The sequence below is a fragment of the Nothobranchius furzeri genome, chromosome 9 (genome assembly GCF_043380555.1).
Source record: "Nothobranchius furzeri strain GRZ-AD chromosome 9, NfurGRZ-RIMD1, whole genome shotgun sequence".
Classification (NCBI taxonomy): Eukaryota; Metazoa; Chordata; class Actinopteri; order Cyprinodontiformes; family Nothobranchiidae; genus Nothobranchius; species Nothobranchius furzeri.
The window spans coordinates 37,394,475-37,413,639 of record NC_091749.1 but is presented as its reverse complement, the minus strand read 5'-3'; the positions used below and the strand labels follow the sequence as shown (position 1 = coordinate 37,413,639).

The following is a 19,165-nucleotide window of genomic DNA, read 5'->3' as shown; positions in this document are numbered from 1 at the left end:
ATACAAAAACATTAAAGCTTATAGCCGACGGGGAATGCAGCAGCGAGGCCAGAGTGTGAAAGACAAACACAAAACTCTGTTGTTTTAGTATTTCACTTTAAAACCTAACAGGCATGGTGTACGTTAGGTCAGATTTAATACAACACAAGCAGACAAGACAAGGACCGTAAGAGTTTTGGCATTTTTCATGCTTTAGAATCAGAAATATTAGTAACAGGATTCAAAAAATGATTCTGTAATGAAAACAGTGACTCAGGTTGAAAGGTTTTATAACCGAGTGAAGATGGGACGGGCACGGAATTAAACCGTTTGAAAAGGTGGTTCATTTTGTCCTCATGGATAAATACTAAGCTGGGAACTAAGCTGTCCCTCTTCAGACACATTTACTGAAGGCCCGCTCTCGTCAAGGTGGTGCTCCGTGTGTCTGGTTCCTCCATCGGGCCACAGGCGTCCAAACCCTCAAGAACGTCCAGCTGTAGTTCAGTGTCTCTGCTCGCTAACGGGACGGGAGGAACGTCTAGTCTCACGTGTGGTTACTGCTGTTAGTCAACCGCTTTTTTGTGGGAGAGTCTCTTACTCTCTGTGCGACACAGTGTGTATGGACAGGCACTCCTCCCGGCAGACAAACCACGTTCGGTTCACTGAAAGTGTTGTGGCACAAGTGGCATCCCTTCTTTTCCGACACAAAAATGGGCTTCCTCACCTCTTTTAACTGCAGAAACATCAGAACACAACACTTACAAACTTCAGATTATCAAAAGAACAGATAAAAAGATCTAGTTTAGCCTTAGTAGGAAATAGAAGATTTATTTTGTGCAGCTCACCCGGTCATGCAGCAACTGTAGGTTCTCAGAGTGAGCGAGCCCCAGTGCAATCTGGGAGGTGCGGCAGGCGTGCATGCTGGCCCTGACGGCTCGGTTTAAAAAGGGTCGCAGCAGCTGGAGTGACCAGCCATCGGGGAGCATTCGTAGGACACAAACCGCATCGAACACCTCGCCGTGCCGGTTTAAAAGATCCACAGCTGCCATTTGCAGCTCACTGCTGCCAGCGCCTGCTGCAGGAGGACTCCCGTCCAGATACACGCCCAGGAGGAGGTGAAACAGCTGCCGCTGATAGGCAGAATCTCGACTGGATGAGGCCCACATGCAGAAGGCCTCAGCTGAAGAGAAGTCTCGGAGCTTGTGCACCAGGATGTGCAGGGCTGTGTCGTGCTCCTCTAGTTTTCCGTGTAGTGTTGCTCGCTCTAGTAGCAGTTTTTCACAATTGTCTATTTTACCTGATAAGAAAAATAAAAAAAATCAATCACCTCCTCCGTGGAAACTAAAGAACTGAGTTGTATGCATCCTCAGATATTCGGTTTACCTAAAATGAACCGTGCACGATATAAGCTGGACTCCCTGAGAAATGCTTGGAGCTTCTCTCTGGCTCTGGTCAGCTGCTCTTCGTCTGTTGGCGACTTGGACAGCAAAGATAAAACCCTTTCCAAATACAACACAGCTAAATTTGTGTGAATCATTTCTTTCTGTGTAGACAAGAAAAAAATATGCAAGTTGATTACATATCAGTGAAACCAAACACAGTTACATTTTATTCTCTAAAAGAGAAAAAACAAACAAAGAAACCATTTCTTCCTTCGTCACACGTCCCTAAAACAGCTGAGTGAGAACATCCGTTTTCACAAGCTCCTTTTTATGTCCCACATCACATGTGAGGATTGTAGGAGGAAGTCTCTGAAAGTGCTGACCAGAGCTGCCGTTTGTCATGTGACCTGCTTCCCGAACCCTACTCAGGATGTGGTTTGATGAGACCGTTGATGAGTCTCCCTGAACTTTTCCACAGTGACAACAAATTTCAGTAAATCAGTGAAAAGCTCACAAGGCCAACTACTCTGCAGAGGAGCGTCTAGATCAGATGAGCAGCAGGTTACATCCAGCTAGAAGATTAAGTCTAAGACACACAAAACACATTTAAGCATTTTGTCTATTTTATTTTTCTCCATTGTTCTGCAACCAACAATTTATATCGTGATTCGATATCTGTGTTTTATTGTGATACAGAAAACCAACTGCATGTTGCCGGTGTTACAGCTGAAGGCTGACATCATGGTTTTCTGTCATATGTCACATTTATCATTAACCTAAGGTGCTTTGTTTTCTGTACCTGTATCCTTTTCTCCAGGACAAGGTGTTCTACATAGAGAAGGAGCGCCTGCTGGTTTTTTCCCAGGTAGGAGATGACATCGTCTGGACTCAGGTCTGACTGATCTGTGAAAGCCGGCCTTTTAGTGAAGATGTGGACACCTTTCTGTAAAGGAATCCAAAGTGAGGTTTGGTATGAAAACAGCAGGTTTACCACTTAGTGCACATTAGCAAATGATGTTAATCATCTGATGTGATGGGTAACGTATATAAAAATAGTGTAAAAGTTTGAACAAACGCTGTTCCGAGCAAAATTGCGCGAAGCAGAAATAATTTTACATCCAACAGCACCATCTAGAGGCTGAAACAGGTATCGCACCTCATCTCATTCTTTTTAGCCCGATAGACGCCTCTCGTTTGTGAATACACCTCTTTAGCTAGCCAACAGTGGAAAAGCATATGTTGCTTTACATTTATTATCAGGTTATATTGATTTAATCATATTCACAAATACTTTCTTGTGAACTTTCATGTCCATAAGAAATGTCACCAACTCTGCATCAGACTAGGTACGTCCTCCAACCCTCGTGCACGCTCTGTGATTGACATCTGTGCGTATGAAGATGTCTCACCCAATCTCTAATGGGGCTCGATGGGTCGGGCATAGCTAAAACCAAAATAATTTGACGCATTGCCTACATTTTATCGCTTTTATGGATTTCTTAAAAAAAAAAAAATCATACATACTTCCTGAAAGCAGGAAAACTTCGGATTGCTGCTTTAAGGGATTCAATATTAATGTTTACGAACAGAAAACTGAACAAATATCTCTTTAGTGTGGAACAGGACCACTTATGTTAAAATAAATAAGCTCAAGTTGCACTAAGAATAAGACAGCAGAGTTACATTTTTGTTAACCTACGCTGGGATCCTTCCGAAGGGCCCAGTCTGCATACTTCCACACGAGGTCCAGATTGGAGGTGCAGCAGAGAAAGTCCACGATGTACTCGTACAGATCAGACCTCGTACAGTCCTGCAGTTCTCCATCCACAACTCGAATCCATAACTACAAGAATAAAAAGAATGTTTTAAATGCTTACCCATAGCCTGATGCAGAATGTTATGTGACAACGATAAACCAGGTGCACAAACCTGCAGCGCCGCCGAATCCTGACCATTGCAGTGATAAAGCAGCCCGAGTGCAAAATATCTGAGACAGAAGAAAACGGAATGATGCAAAGCTTCTCCTCTGTGATCGTGTTCATTTGTAAAAAGTTATACAAACAGCTCGATTAAACTGGACACAAATGAAAGCTCTTTTAGGATTTTAATGAACAATTTGAGACAATTAAAAGTATTTAAATCCAGTCCCAGGTAATCTGTCTGGGAACCGAGTAATAATAAAACAAGGATTAATAATAAATTGTACTGATTTCTACAGTAATCCTAAATTATTAGAATAACTAGAGTAAAAATGGACATTTTTATATTTTATACAACAAAATTCATTTTAAGTATAATTAACATGGAAACCTTCTCCACAATGATGCCTTTTACAAATAAATATCTGCTATAATTTTAACCTGAAGGGTATAAAAATCCTAAAAGCATACACACTTGTGGTATTTTTCCAGCCACGGGATGCAGTCTGCCAGCACGCAGGCGTTGTCTGAAGCCAGCAGGTCCAACAGGCTGTTGTGATTTTGTTCTGCGTAAAGCTTCAGCAGCGCCGTGTCCACATCCTCTCTGCAGCCGTTCGCCACCTCTGTGCTTCGCACCTGTGTGCACCGAGGAGAAAATTAGAGTTACAAAAACCTAAACCTAAAACAAAATCAGGTGAATTGTGTTTTTTATACCAGTTACCTCTCCTAAATAGGTGATAAGGAATTTCTTGCATTGCAGCACTTTTTCCTGGTCACCTTGAGCCAGATGGTTGAGATCTGCAAACTCATGGAGAGGAGGGTGGCAGCGCGTGAACGTGGAGGAGACCGGTAGCAGTAGCGGGTAGAGGGATATCAGCTCCCTCACATCTAGCTGACCCTTTCTGGAAGTAAAAAAAAAATAAAACTTTTCATAAGTGAAAGGAAACAAGATCAAAAGGCCAGGAGACTGGAGGAAGCATGGCACACTATGCAACACCTCAAATCTGTCCAATATTCAGATTGTAGCCTCGTGGTTTAGGGTTATGGTTAAACAGATAACACACCGAGACGACGACAACCACAGCTTGGTTGCTACAAACAATTGTTCAAACAGGGGAGATCAGCTTCGATGTAAAGGCATCCATTAAAATACAAACCGGAGTATAAAAATAGAAGGAATTGACGACCTTTACTACTTTAGAGTGTAATTAGTCCAGGAAATTAAAAGATAATGTTTGTTATTTGATGAAAATCATCTAGTTGGTAAAATATGAAACAGTTCCCTAAATTTTAATAAACGTTTGATGGTGTTTGTGCCTAAACGCCAATAACGCTGGTTGAGTTTACTGATGTAAAAAATTCATACCGATTTTTAAAAGAGTAAATACAGACTATTGCTGTGAGATAATCAAGCTGATTTCTTACCTGAAGTGTTCTTGTGCCTCCAGAAACTGAAGCTGGCCAAACTTTATGAAACCTGCCTGCTGAAGGATTCTTCTGTGCAAAATCTGGAAAACATGTGGTGTGTATTCAGCCAGCATTCGTTCACTTTTGATGGTTTTAAATAATGAACATGTTTGCTTTTGTTGTCCATTTGTATGGTTTCAACACTAAAAGCTTATTGGCAGACGCTAGTGATGCAACGGGTCAAAAAAAAAAAACCCTCCCGGATCGGATCACGGTTTTTCAGTCACGGTTCGGATTATTCTTCGGACCAGCAGAACCAACAGAGCAAATAGTTTTGCTCTCTTTATGTTGTAGAACACTTTGAGCAAGATTTTTCTGCTTAAATTGCAAATTTACATAACAGTAAGAATAACAGAAAGGTCAGATTGTTGATTAAATGAAAACACGGCTTGCCATAACTACGCTCACTCTGCACGTCCTGCTTTCACCAATTTCCTCAAATTTCTGAAATGTTGTTTAGTTTTCCGTCATCGTTGTATTTTCAGGAAAGCAAAAACGCTACCATACTCGGTACTTAAGCCATTCAGATGGGTTTTCCAAGCTCATGGCCTTCTCTGACATGACCTCCGCTGTGCTTTTCTCATTTGGATTGAACAGGTGGCGCCGCAGGCCTCCACGTGACCAATCCGGACCGCGCACATGTCGAATTGTAGAGACAGATCCACGTAGATCTCGGATCAGTGGTGATCCGCTGCACCCCTAGTAGATACCAGCTTTACTGGTAATTACCTGGAACTTATCTTTGGGAATATTTCTCTGTGCTCCCTCTGTGAGGATGAGTGCTTCCTCCACTCTGTGATTGGCCAATAAGTCTTGGATCTGCCTCTCCATCGGCAGAGGTACCAGGACGTAAACAGCCTTGGTGGAAGCCAGCATGACTTTCCCTAAAACACAAAACTCACAGCTCTCAGCGGCACATACAACTGATGTTATGACCCTCGTTTTACAGATGTATAGGAATATGATACATTCACATGGGAATACCTTCAAAGTCTTGCAGAACCTGTCCATCCCTGAAGGAGAGGGTCTGTTTGAGCTGTTGGTCCAGCATGCTGTGGATGGTGATGAAGTTCTCGTCTAAAGCCACCACGTATGGAAAACACACAGCAGCAGCAATCACACTCTCCGACCAGCTGACCGGCGCTCGCTGGGATACCCCCTCCGCATTGGCAAACATTCCTATATGAGGGAGAAAATTTTGGAGGGAAAAAAAAATCATCGTCAAGCAAAATGGGAGATTTTGTAAATTCAAATATTTACATTCAACATGTTTTAAAGAAACGGATCAAGAAACAATCTTAGCAGACATCTTTTAAAATGAATTATACATCAATATTTACAAAAGTGTGGGTAAATGTCCACCAATTCTCCAGACGTGTATACTAAAGCCTGACGGAGATCTTCTAAACGTACCCAGACCGCCAGGTGCTGCCAGGAGAAACTCCTCCCTGCTGATCCTCTTCACAATGGGTCTCTTCTCCTCGCTGTCGTAAGGAAACAGGTCTTGTGCCGCTCCCGTGTTGTAGTTCAGGATCATATACTGTGTGGTGAGGGCTAAACACAAGAAGTATCCGTCAAGACTGACGGCGCAGGGCTGCTCGGGCGTGTTCACCTCTTTGACCAGCTGCACTCGGTCCTCAAACACCATGTAAACCTGTACCGTCCTCCTCTTGGACGACAGTACGCCCATTTCCACACAGAACGGATCCCCGTTCACCGGGTTCTCGTTTATACAGAACGCAGTCACACCTCTGATCCGGACCCCACCGCCTGCAGCCGACGGCACAGACTCTAGTGTCACCATGTCGACAAGGAACACTATTCCATCGCAAAGCACTATCAGACGCTCCAAAGCCGAAGCAGCACGTAGCTCAGCTACTGGTTTCTTGAGTCCAAGATATTTGTGGAGCAGCTTCTGGGCCGAGTAAGTCAGTTTCCCTTTAGAAGAAGTGACCTCGTCCAGGAGGAAATGGTGAATGAAGCAGTCATTGGTGCCCACGTATAAGTGCTTTCCACAGCATTCAATGCACTCGATGTTTATGCGAGCTTTGTCGCCCATGAGGAGGTCTCGCTCCACAGCGGGGACAAGCTCAAAAGCCTTCACACTCATCTCAGACAAGACATCTAGACTGAATGAGAAAAGACAGACATCAACAACACAATTCATGCTTTTATTAAATAATTTTAACACTGCTACAGGACGCCACAGGTCTTCCTTCTCTCAGATAACTTTAAGACTTGTGCTACTTCAAGGTTACTCAAGACATTTTAATGTAAATTTAAGTTCCTGAAAAATATTTCAGAATGACATTTCTCAGTGTGGACCCTCACAAGTTTGGTTACGATTTATAGAAGCAATTTTATCCAGTCAGTTCCAGAAATTAAACACGATTTGTCTACTCAAGGTTGAGTCACACAAGGGAGTTCATTTTGAGCCACTCAATTGCACCCACATTTGTTAATTCATGCTACTGTTTATATTTTTAAATGAAAAAGACAATATACGAAACACACTCGTTGGAACAAAGAGTGCAGGGATATATGTCATTTGGTTTGGTGTGATGTTTGTTTTATTAACATTTTGGTTGCCACAGTGTTAGGTCTAGCAGAACACAGTTGGTTCACCTGTTCAGCAGCTCGTCAGGCTCTGCAGATGCCTGTTAATCACCTGCTGATTAAAATCAGTGATGTTGAAGAAGTAAACCTCTAAAACTTGCTGGATAATGGCTCTCCAGGTCCAAGGTTCCCTACTTACCCCTGCCATATAGTTTCAACGTGTGAACACAGAACCATATTTCAACATTTACACATTGCTCCTACGGGTCATTTGTGTGAGTAACTTGTTGTAATCCGACCACATGTAATCTGCTCAAATTAAACTGATTTAGATGCATTTGCCTTCCAGATAAACACTTCCTGAAACGACCCCAGCGATACCTGATACCCGCATGCCGTCACAATACGACAGCAGGTGTACACGGGTGCATTTGAGACATGTTACTTAGCACCTATATTATTTAAACTGTTAGTTTATATATTTACAACCTAGTTTCAACTACACTTCACACCTAATGTTTCAAAACAAGCACCAGATGGGTTCCCACATCAAACTGCTGAAAAACAAAACGGAAACAAGTTATCTGGTAAAATAATTTTCCTCAAACGCTGCTTTTAAACATAACTCCTAACAGTGCGGGGAAGTCGCAGTCATTTGCATTCAAGGCTAGTTAGCTTCAGTGAAGCAACCATTAGCTTGCGTTCACCGAAGCTAATGCTGGGAAGCTACATTTGGCAATTCTAGCCGAGCAAGAATTACTACAAGTTATTTTGTGTTCAAACGAAACGTGTTTTGTGGCTGAAGCTGAGAAAATAGTGCAGTTTCGATTTGCCCTCCTTTCCCGTAAAACGATGCTGTGAGGACCAACTCCCCACCGAGTTGTCCATGGAGCTGTCGGTGTAAGCAGCCAGTATTACCTACCGCTGCAGCTGGGGAAGGCAGGCTGGGGGCCGGACCACCACCAACAGGCGATCGTTACTGCTCGGGTGATAGCTACCACGAGATGCTTTTAAATCTTAACATAAACGTAGCCATGGTGCTCAAGCAGGCGCCGAAACACACTCAGGTAAGATGACTTACGTCTTCCTTATCCTGGCGTGAAAACACCGCCCATTTGCGCTGAACCCTGGCGAGGTGCGTTCAAGGGCGACCAGCGAAGGCGGAAATGTGTTCAGATCCATCCATCCAAAAAATACGACGCTGAGAAAAATATGGGAGGCCATTGGGTGAAACAAGAACACATTTACAAAATAAACAATAAAAAAACGCACATATAAGAAACACATTCTATACTACTGAATGCATTATGTGAAACACCCCTTCATTGTTTATTAGTTCTTCTGTTGAGTAAACTGAAAGTTCCAAATCTATGAATAGTACATATTAACATTACCTTTCATTTTTTTAACTCATTGAGACATAAGATAAAATAAACAACAAAAACGTGACTAATTCTACAAATCCCGACTGTCTCTGAACACAACTCGACTGCTTTTCACCCAAGATGCACCTGTCCAGCTAAACTGGCTGAGAAAAGCCATTTTGTTATGCTAGCTTGCTAAGTGGTAAAGACAGCATCCAGTAATAACGTGACTGTTTTAAATCAACGCTAACAATGTCGCTTTTACGCTCCCGTGTACTTTCGCATGATACGGTAACAAAGCGGGGTAAAACCTGCAATTAGCCCGCATCGGCATGGATAGTCTGCATCGCTAAAGTATTGCTAATGAGACGAGAACTGTTTGCTGAAGTGTGTTGCAGTTTTAGATAACACACTGTTAGCACGCTCTCTGTTTACTTAGCGTTCGGTAGTTTTTTTCCTGATTAGCTCGGCCACTGCACGCCTGTTATTGAGTTTTAAATGGACTTTTAACTTTCTGCGCTTTTAACCAAAGACGTCTCGCTCAGCTGAGAGACGGTGAAAACAGAACAATCCAGCAGTAATTTAGAAAATCAGTTGAACCATACAGCGTTAAGCCTAATCTGATAATGGCAGAGGACACCCGACAGGACAAGCGGGCCAGCTTCTCCGCGCTAACGGAGCACGGCACCAACGGGATGACCAGGACGTCCAGCAAAACTGGTGCTTCAAAGAAACTAGTGATCAAAAACTTTAAAGGTACTGTCCCTGAGTGTTTCTCTTTTTGCCGTAAAGCAGCATCGTTACTGGAACCATGGAGATCAAAAAGGTTGTTCTCATTTGATAAAATAACACCCTGAAAGGCTTTTCTGTATGACACATCTCTTGGGAGGGAGTGCAATGTATTTGATCTACTTGATGCACTGTTAAAGTTTTATTTTTGTGCCATAAACAGATTTGTATTGTAGTACCAAATACCTGCATTTTTATAACAATTCCAACAAATGTTACTTTATTGCCAAAATTCTGTCAAAACAAGGCATTTTAATGACTTTTCGATACTAAAATCATTTTAGACCTTTCATTGTTTTGTTACTGATCTAATTAATTTGACATGTACTTCTGCAGTGTAGTTGAAAAGCTATCATCCATCCATCCATCCATTTTTGTCTGCTTATCCCGGGGTCAGGTCACGGGGGCAGCAGCCTAAACAGAGAGGCCCAGACTTCCCTCTCTCCAGCCACTTGGGCCTAGCCTGGCAAGCCAGACTAAATAAATGTATTATTTGCAAACTTTGCAAAGCAAGAATTTGGTCTAGTTCACTAGGCTAACTTGGGCCAGCTTTTCTAAGGAAATCCCAAGGCATTCCCTGACCAGATGGGAAATGTAGTCCCTTCAGCATGTCCTGGGTCTTCCTTTAGGTGTTCTCATTGTTGGACATGCCGGAAAACCTCACCAGGGAGGCGTACAGGAGATGTCCTAACCAGATGCCCGAGCCACCACAACTGGCTCCTCTCGATGTAGAGGAGCAGCAAATTTACTCCGAGTTCCTCTTGGATGACTGAGCTTCTCATCCTATCTCTAAGGGAGAGCCCAGACACCCTGCGGAGAAAACAAATTTTGGCCGCTAGTATCCACAATCTCGTTTTTTTGGTTGCTACAAGGGATATAAAAAATATCGATATGGCAGTATATCAGGATATTTTTTCCAGCGATGTTATATCAATACTTAAAAGCCGTGTATAGAAAATATTGATATCACAATATATCGTGATATTTTTCCTGCAATATTGTATTGATTTTCAAAAGCTGTGTCTCTAATTTTTGGAAGAATTTACACGCAAACATTTGCGTATTTACTTTTCTTTTGGTGCAATTCAAACGCCGACCACTAGTTGGCAGCAGTGTGCAAAGGGTTTGTTTCCACCATTGAAATGTAAATCCCTCTATTATGGTTCAGATAACTCATGTTAAACATGTTCAGTATCAGTTTGGACTGTTTAATGAATTTTCTTACAATAAATTCAGTCTAAAAATATCACTAATATCGTCTGACTGAATGTATCGTGAGATATTATATCGCCTCCCCTGTATCGTGATAAGTATCGTATTGCTATAATTTCACCAATACACATCCCTAGTTACTACCCAAAGCTTGTGGCCATAGGTGAGGGTAGGAGCGTAGATCGACTGCTAGATTGATCAAAGCTATCATACATGTTTTCAAATCAGATGGAGCATAGATTAGTTAAATGTTTACAAAACAACGTTTGTTTTGAAGAGTTTTAACTCTGATCATTTTAAAGTTAATTTTATTTTATAAAATCTTCCACCTGGTGTTTCATGACCCACACCAACAGGATGAAAACACTTAGTTTATATGAGGTCAGTGCCAAAATGACATGAAAGAAGGGAAGTGACAGTTTACTGAAGCTGAAAATAATGTTTCAGATAGTAGAAATTATTGTTATTTTAAGCGTGATTCATTCAAACCTTTGAGTATTTATGTTTAGGTTTATGTATTTAGCAGACGCTTTTGTCCAAAGCGACTTACAAGTGATAAGTATTTGATTATTGAACGCCAAGTGAAAGATTATTTTTTAAGTATACTGCAATTTATAATTTGCACTGAACTATTCATTGATTTATAATAAGTATTTTTAAGGCTACAATTTATAGTCTCACATTTTTATCTTGCGGGTTGCCAAGCAAAGGGATTTTTTTGTCAAAATTACAGTGTGGGTTTTTTGTGCAATGACAATAAAGCAAATCAATCAAATCAATCAGTCAATCGATTAGTGGTAAACACACGCCTTATCTTGTCATTTCATGATGTTCTCTTTATAAATTGTGCAACCTTTGCTTTGCTTTGGTTACAGATAGGCCCAAGCTATCAGAGAACTACACAGAAGACACGTGGCTGAAGCTTCGAGACGCAGTAGGAGCCATCCAGAACAGCACCTCCATTAAGTACAACCTGGAAGAGCTCTACCAGGTTTGTCTGTTAAAACAAACAAGCTCAGTTTTGGGTTAGACATGTGACATCGTGTCAGCTGCTAACATGTCTATTATTTTTTCTTCTTGTCTGTGATGAAATATGTCACTGAAAGGCGGTGGAGAACCTGTGCTCCTATAAAGTTTCCCCCACACTCTACAAACAGCTGCGTCAAGTCTGTGAAGATCACGTTCAGGCCCAGATCCATCAGTTCAGAGAATATCCTTTTGACTTGTGCTCAGTCGTGTCAGACTAACCCCAAGTGTGGCTCAGATGTTTACAGCTTAAGACATATTTGACTATTTCTACCATCAGATGACCATAAACTCGACTCAGACTTCTGATAAATTTGACGTTTTTTCCTCAACTTGGAGCTCACAGAGTCTCTGGACAACCTTTCCTTCCTAAAGCGAATGAATCGATGCTGGCAGGACCACTGCAGGCAAACTGTAAGTGCAACGTCTGATAGATTTCCATATAAAAACTGTAGAATAAATGTCAGTAAAGCATAAATGAACCAACCTGTGTCCCTGTTTGTAGATAATGATCCGAAGTATCTTTCTCTTCCTGGATCGTACCTATGTGCTTCAGAACTCTCTGCTCCCCTCCATTTGGTAAACTCGGCTCGTTTGAGCTTTTCCCGGTCTGTCAGGATGCTCTCAGGAAGCTGATGCTGTTCATGTGCTGCAGGGACACCGGGCTGGAACTGTTCCGCACCCACATCGTGAGCGATGTTGCTGTTCAGAAGCGAACAGTGGAGGGACTTTTGGAGCAGATAGAGCTGGAGCGCAACGGCGAGACCATTGATCGCAGCCTTCTCCGGAGTTTACTGGGCATGTTGTCAGACCTGCAGGTACACCATCTCCAGTTTATCACATCTGTAAATGCACAGGAAGATTATTTTCCAACAAATCATCTAACCTAACAAAAACATTTTAGGTTTATAGAGACTCGTTTGAGGAGAGATTTTTGACTGAGACAAATCGTCTCTATGCAGCTGAGGGACAACGGCTGATGCAGGAGAGAGACGTGAGTGAGATGATAAATTCGTCTGTTTATCATGCGGTTAAAGTAAATTGTGAATTAGCAGTGTGTGCGTGTGTGTGCGTGTGTGTGTGTGCGTGTGTGTGTGTGTGTGCGTGCGTGCGTGCTCGTGCAGGTACCAGAATACTTGCACCATGTGGCTCGACGTTTAGAGGAGGAGAATGACCGAATCATGAGCTACCTCGACCAGAGCACTCAGTAAGATCTGGAACTGTCACAGCAGGATTTATTCACCCTTTAGCAAGGCTTAGACCCTGGAGCAAATATTTTCTGATAATTCTAGCTCTTTGAGATTAATCAGAACTGACCAAAATTCACAGAAGAAACCAGAGTCGACACACATCAATATGGAAGCAAACATATTTTTACAGTCTTTAAACACGGTTAAATAAATAATAATACAGGTTGGATATTTTTCCGATTTGATAGACTAAATTAGTTCATTCTGATGTTCTTGTATACAAAACCTTGGATCACAGATGTCTGCTGTAGACGATCCTTTTCTCCAAACTGTACAGTATTGTGTGTGTATCTGTTGTTTCCTGTTACACACACTTAGTTTTCCTTCTTTCTTGTGTTTTCTTTTTGCTCAATTCACAGGAAACCTCTCATTAACTGCATTGAGAAACAGCTTTTAGGAGAACATATGACTGCAATCCTGCAAAAAGGTACATCTGTTATTGTCAGAAGATAAGCGATGGTGTGAAGCCGTGTGAGATTCTTCAGAAGTGGTGCTGATGTGGATGTATCGCCTATAACTGGTCCAGCTGGGTTGAATTTATGTAATATAATGTCCTCCTTGTGAAACACAGCAGTCAAATTCCCAAAACTCTGTTTACAGCCAATCATTTTTAAAGAAAGCTCTGTCTGTTTACATAAATCTCGCTCTAGTTAATTGTTTTACACGTTTTATGAACCTCATAAATCAGAAACCATAACAAATTGACTAAACAAACTTTCTATTGAGCTCCGTTGTTTAGGGTTTGTTTCTTTTGGCCTTCTGGGTTTGTTTGTTTTAGCTTTTTCCTAATGAGTTAATTTGATCTGGCGGTAAAGCTCAACCATTGAAGGTTTGCTGCTATGTCCGTGCCAGTCTGTAAAATCCAATTACACATGCAGTCATATGCCTTCATGGCTGTTTTCATTCCAGGTCTAAGTAATCTTCTAGATGAGAATCGTGTTACCGAGCTGACTCTCCTCTACCAGCTCTTCAGCAAAGGGAAGGGAGGACTTCCTACTCTGCTGCAGTTTTGGAGGGATTACATCAAGGTAGATGTAATAAACTAGACTAACGTAGCTTAGTCTCGTTATGTCTGAGAAATGTGAATACATGCGTTTTCTGGTTGCAGTCATTTGGTGGAGAGATTGTATGCACACCAGAGAAAGACAAGGACATGGTCCAGGACCTGCTGGACTTTAAGGACAAGATGGACAATGTAGTGCAGAGCTGCTTTGCACGAAATGAGGCTTTCATCAACGCCATGAAGGAGGCGTTTGAAACGTTTATCAACAAAAGGCCCAACAAGCCAGCTGAACTCATTGGTACATGAGGCCAGTCTGCTCTCCAAACTCAAAGAATAGTTGTTTTTTTCTTTGAGTGACATTCCCCAAACGGATTTGTATTGGTTTTTAGTGGTTCCTCTTTCTAATGACATCTTTTACAACTTGTCCTTCGTCCAGCTAAATATGTGGATTCTAAGCTGAGAGCTGGGAACAAGGAGGCGACTGAAGAGGAGCTGGAAAGAATCCTGGACAAGATCATGATCATCTTCCGCTTCATACATGGTCGGTCACCCTTCTGTTTGGATAGTATATGAATGTGTGTGTGATAAGTCTGAAAGACTTGTTGACTTTTTTCCCCTCCAAACAGGCAAAGATGTGTTTGAAGCTTTTTATAAGAAGGATTTGGCCAAACGTTTACTAGTTGGTAAGAGCGCCTCTGTTGATGCCGAGAAGTCCATGCTCTCCAAACTCAAACATGGTGAGTCTCTCGCCTTCGGTCCTGTTTTTTGTTTTCTTTATTTACAGTCATCGTTCTACGTTACAATTTGGACGCAGACTTCACTGCATTTATAGAATGAACGAGGAGCTGAAGGGTTTAGATGGGGCTGAGGATGTAGTCCAGTAATCCGAGGGTGTGCTGTCGAGTCTCAGCGTGATATTGTGTGGTGTGACAGCGAGGTATTGTGAGAACATGTTAGCTGTGACATTCGTGGTTTTGACTTCCTGCAGAATGTGGAGCAGCGTTTACTAGCAAGCTTGAGGGGATGTTTAAGGACATGGAGCTGTCTAAAGACATCATGATCCAGTTTAAACAGGTAGCTGAAATCTCTGAGGACACAAAAGTGTTGCTACTGTGGTTATAGCTCATTTATAATAGTAAGTTTTATTTTTATCTTAGTATATGCAGAACCAGAGTGAGCCAAGCAACATAGAACTCACTGTCAACATCCTCACTATGGGTTATTGGCCTTCATACACTCCTATGGAGGTCCACCTGCCCTCAGAGGTAAGCATCACTGTGTTTGCATGCTGGTCTTATCATTCTTCACACACCTGCAGCTAAAACACATCTGAAGTCATGGGAACAGGTGTTTTTTTTTTCCTTAGCCATTTTTACTTTTTATTCTGTGCAAACGTAGTACTTACAACCTACCAGGCTGATGAGCTCATGGCTAGTGGTTACCTCATCAGCCTGTTATAAACACCAGGTCCCCAACCCGAGGACATTCAGGAAGCTGTCTACAATGGTTAAGATGGTAATTGCAACTGACACAGAAACACCTCAAAATGACTCAAATATCCCTTCAAAGGCATACTACGCAACTTTTAAATACTTTAAAATCATTTTCTTGTGCCAGTATGTGTTGAAATCACAGTTTACAGGTTTACAGAGTTAATGAAATAACACTCAGACCCCCACCAGTCTCTGCATTTGCAACTTCAGAATGCCAGGCTAGTCAGTTGGACTTTTTTTGGGGGGGGGGGGGGGGGGGGGGGGGGGGTCTGGGCTGACATACCCGGCCACTGCAGTCAGTTTCCTGCATGTTTTGGACATCGACATATAAATATTGGACAATGGGTTTCCACAGGCTCCAATAACAAGTTTTTGTGCTAAAATGGGAGGTGGCCACCACCGCCATTTTGACCGTGTCACAGGTTCTGTCAAGCCCAGACAATTCCACAAAAGGGAAGAGAGGAGGAGCTGAGGGTGGGACTGTAAGGCTGGGATCAACTGACGAGACCCGGTCGAACTAGCTACAAGCTAACCTGAAGCTAACCCAAAGCTAACGCGGAGGTGGAAGCTAGGCTAACGGAGGTAGCAACCTAGCTACAACCGGGGTTAACTGTGCACAACACCAGAGCTTCTCAGTCAGAGATACGCCGGGCTGACCGCTGGGTAAAACCGGGTGGAACACAGAGGTCTCCCGAGACCTCCACAAGCCGATAGTCGGAACCCAGCTCCACAAACATGTTATATTTCAACCCATTTTCTAAAGTTTAGCATTATGTTAAATGCACTGGGGTTTACCCTATTACATTTGAATTTCATGGTTAAACAGTACATGTTAAAATCTAAGCTCAGCTCGGCAGTGACCTAAAATACATAAATATAATTTTACTTACCGAAAAAAATGAAGGGGAGACTCCTTGGACGCTCTATTAGTGCAATTAATGCCACAGCAAGTCATTTTGTCCAACAATTGCACAAATAATATCCAAAAAAGAATACACAAACAGAGAGACTCAAAATGCCGGAGCAGTTCCAAGCCCGACCGAGGCTCTACTGAGGCCTTTCCACGGAGCTAGCTCTGGTCACGTGGGTCTGAGGCGGCGGCTCGTGGGTCAGATGCTCATTAATTATACAGAATTTTAGGCTTTTAATACACTTAAACAGAAGAGTGAGAAAAAATTCACCCCCCTCAGAGTTGTCATGAGTGTAAACTAGATAATTTAAACAAAAAACATGTTTTGGTACCAGGCTGTAAACATGTTTATTTCTGCTGTGAAATTGGTATTTTTAACATGGGAGTCATGAGGATTTGCTCGCTTCTGACACCAGCCCCCAGCGGATGAGGGTGGAACTGCAATTTTTGGTACTTCCGGGTTGAGACCAATTTTAGAGCCGCATTGTGGGGGCCTGGTTTTGGATCATCAACACAGCTGATTTGTTTAATTTAGTGATGAAATGCTCCCGTAGAAATTAATGAAGGCTGGGGAGACATTTCAGCACTTAGCTTAAGGTGTCAATAAGACAAACGCACATAGAGGAGATACGCGGGGGAGGGAGGGCGGCGACGTCCTCTGCTGCCCGCCGGTGAACCGGGGGGGGTGGGGGTGTTTGGGGGTGGCGCCGCCATTGGCGTCAGCCTGGGGAGGTTTGCAGCCGCAAACGAAACATAGCAGGAAAACAGGTCAACAGAACTGCTCTGTGTTTTAAAAAAGAACTACATCATGGAAATGGAGGAGATACGTTTTGCTTTTGGTTCCACTAAACGGACACTAGACTAGAGGGTGCTAAAAGCAAGCCAAAACTGCCTAGTCTCCCTTTAAGTAGAACCCAATCTTTGAAATTATAATATTATTGAGGAAAACAAAAAAATAACCTTTAGTTTCACTGTGTTTACATAGATAAAATCATGCTTTTTAACAGGCTGTCTTTGGGGGAAATGCCAGCAAACAGTAAACATCTGTCTCTTTCTGTTAGATGGTGAAACTCCAGGAGGTGTTCAAGCTATTCTACCTCAGTAAGCACAGTGGGAGGAAGCTGCAGTGGCAGCCCACACTGGGCCACTCTGTGCTAAAGGCAGAGTTTAAAGAGGTAAGGCTGCCCAGCTGGACGTAGACCAGCCTCTGATCTGCATTTGTAAACACTGCTGTGTCCTGCAGGGCAAGAAGGAGCTGCAGGTTTCCTTGTTTCAGACGTTGGTGCTGCTCATGTTTAACGAGGGGGAGGATTTTGGCATGGAGGAGATCCGCACAGCCACTGGAATAGGTTACATACGTCTTTAGACATGCAGCTATCCAGTTGTGGATAAGTATCTGCTGCTTCACGCTGTCCTTCTCTGCTGTCCTGCACAGAGGAAATGGAGCTCAAGCGCACACTGCAGTCTCTGGCTTGTGGGAAAGCCCGCGTTCTCAACAAGAACCCTCGAGGGAAAGACGTGGAAGACGGAGATCGTTTCAACTTCAACAACGATTTTAAACACAAACTGTTCCGCATCAAGATCAACCAGATTCAAATGAAGGAAACGGTAAAATAAAAACTTTGTTTTCTTCCCTCTTAACTTGGCTTTCTTCTTTCTTACTAACCGTTTAATGACAAACAAGAATGATTGGAGTTTATTGTACTTTTACAGGTAGAGGAGCAGGTAAGCACTACGGAGCGTGTGTTTCAGGACAGGCAGTATCAGATTGATGCAGCTGTTGTGCGCATCATGAAGATGAGGAAGATCCTGAGTCACAACTTGCTGGTATCAGAGCTCTACAACCAGCTGAAGTTCCCTGTCAAGGTGAATTATTAAACATTAGAGCTCCCTACTCTTTACTTCTCTAAAACTGATTACCACCTCTCTCACTAACCTCTGGACAGCCCGGGGATCTGAAGAAGCGGATCGAGTCGCTCATAGACAGAGACTACATGGAGCGTGACAAGGAGACTCCTAACCAGTATCACTATGTTGCCTGAGGGAACGCTGCTGCTGCCACTGCCGTGCTTTACACACTGCAAGCGCACAGCTGACCACCCTCTCTCCCCCCACACCACAGGATTACAGCCCACTCAGCCATGCGCCTCTCCTCTGTTGCCCATCTTTCTCTTCATTCACAGTCCTGGACAGGGCGTCCAGATGACAGACGAGAGACTCAGCCGTGCTGTTCCCATGCTGAGAAATCTATAGGACTCTTGAGAGTGGGCTGCAGAGGAGATCGGGGTTGCCATTGGTTGGTTTTATGACTTACAGATTTGCAAATGCAAAACTCTACTAAAATTAACTAGCACTTTTCTGTTTGTTCATTTTATGTTGTTTTGGATTTGGTTTCCTTCCTCTTGTCGTTCTAAATCACAAATTGTCCACCATCACTTATTTTCATGAGTTTTATGAGTGTGAGTTTTATTTTTGTTTGAAATCTTCTGACTTTGAATGTCTGTCCAAACTTGTGAGCTGACTGGAGTGGTTGCCTGGCTAGAGAAGCAGCTGAAGAGAGGCTTGAGATTGTAACACCGATGCCAGCTGCTCTGGGTTTTACTTTGGCTATCCTGTAAGTTTTGACCAAACTGTTCAATGTCTCGTGCTGATGTTATTTTGTAGATCGGATTGTATTCTGCGTCAGAGTGCAGAAAGTGGTTTTGAATAAAGTGGATATTTGATGACTGTATGAATGATTTGCATTTGACCAGCTGTTTGACTTATCTTGTCTTCCGCTCCACACCACCACACAACACTACTAATGGTGAATTTT

At 42.7% G+C, this 19,165-nt stretch overlaps 2 protein-coding genes across 4 annotated transcripts; one reads left to right on the top strand and one right to left on the bottom strand.

Moving 5' to 3' along the window:
* Positions 1-252: 252 nt before the first annotated feature.
* On the bottom strand, positions 253-12,289 carry tgfbrap1 (transforming growth factor, beta receptor associated protein 1). Of its 3 annotated transcripts, XM_015953398.3 has the most exons (14): positions 12,182-12,289; positions 8,385-8,504; positions 6,161-6,876; positions 5,732-5,926; positions 5,477-5,631; positions 4,706-4,788; positions 4,002-4,182; positions 3,756-3,916; positions 3,291-3,348; positions 3,061-3,204; positions 2,161-2,304; positions 1,363-1,522; positions 825-1,276; positions 253-712 (listed from the first exon to the last, which is right to left on the bottom strand). In XM_015953398.3, the coding sequence occupies exons 2-14, from the start codon at positions 8,483-8,485 to the stop codon at positions 524-526; spliced, it is 2,739 nt and encodes a 912-aa protein (XP_015808884.3). In that variant the 5' UTR covers positions 8,486-8,504; positions 12,182-12,289; the 3' UTR covers positions 253-523. The 3 variants fall into 3 exon arrangements, with proteins under 3 accessions (XP_015808884.3, XP_015808885.3, XP_054588383.2); XM_015953399.3 differs by lacking the exon at positions 12,182-12,289 and having other exon boundaries at positions 8,226-8,391; XM_054732408.2 differs by lacking the exon at positions 12,182-12,289 and having other exon boundaries at positions 6,161-6,871; positions 8,226-8,385.
* On the top strand, positions 9,080-19,081 carry cul4a (cullin 4A). Its single transcript, XM_070554496.1, has 20 exons — positions 9,080-9,423; positions 11,544-11,659; positions 11,775-11,879; positions 12,040-12,108; positions 12,200-12,273; positions 12,350-12,512; positions 12,599-12,688; positions 12,819-12,901; positions 13,304-13,371; positions 13,854-13,972; positions 14,053-14,245; positions 14,384-14,488; positions 14,574-14,684; positions 14,936-15,021; positions 15,105-15,212; positions 17,412-17,525; positions 17,594-17,699; positions 17,786-17,958; positions 18,064-18,216; positions 18,297-19,081. The coding sequence occupies exons 1-20, from the start codon at positions 9,294-9,296 to the stop codon at positions 18,390-18,392; spliced, it is 2,262 nt and encodes a 753-aa protein (XP_070410597.1). The 5' UTR covers positions 9,080-9,293; the 3' UTR covers positions 18,393-19,081.
* Positions 19,082-19,165: the final 84 nt, after the last annotated feature.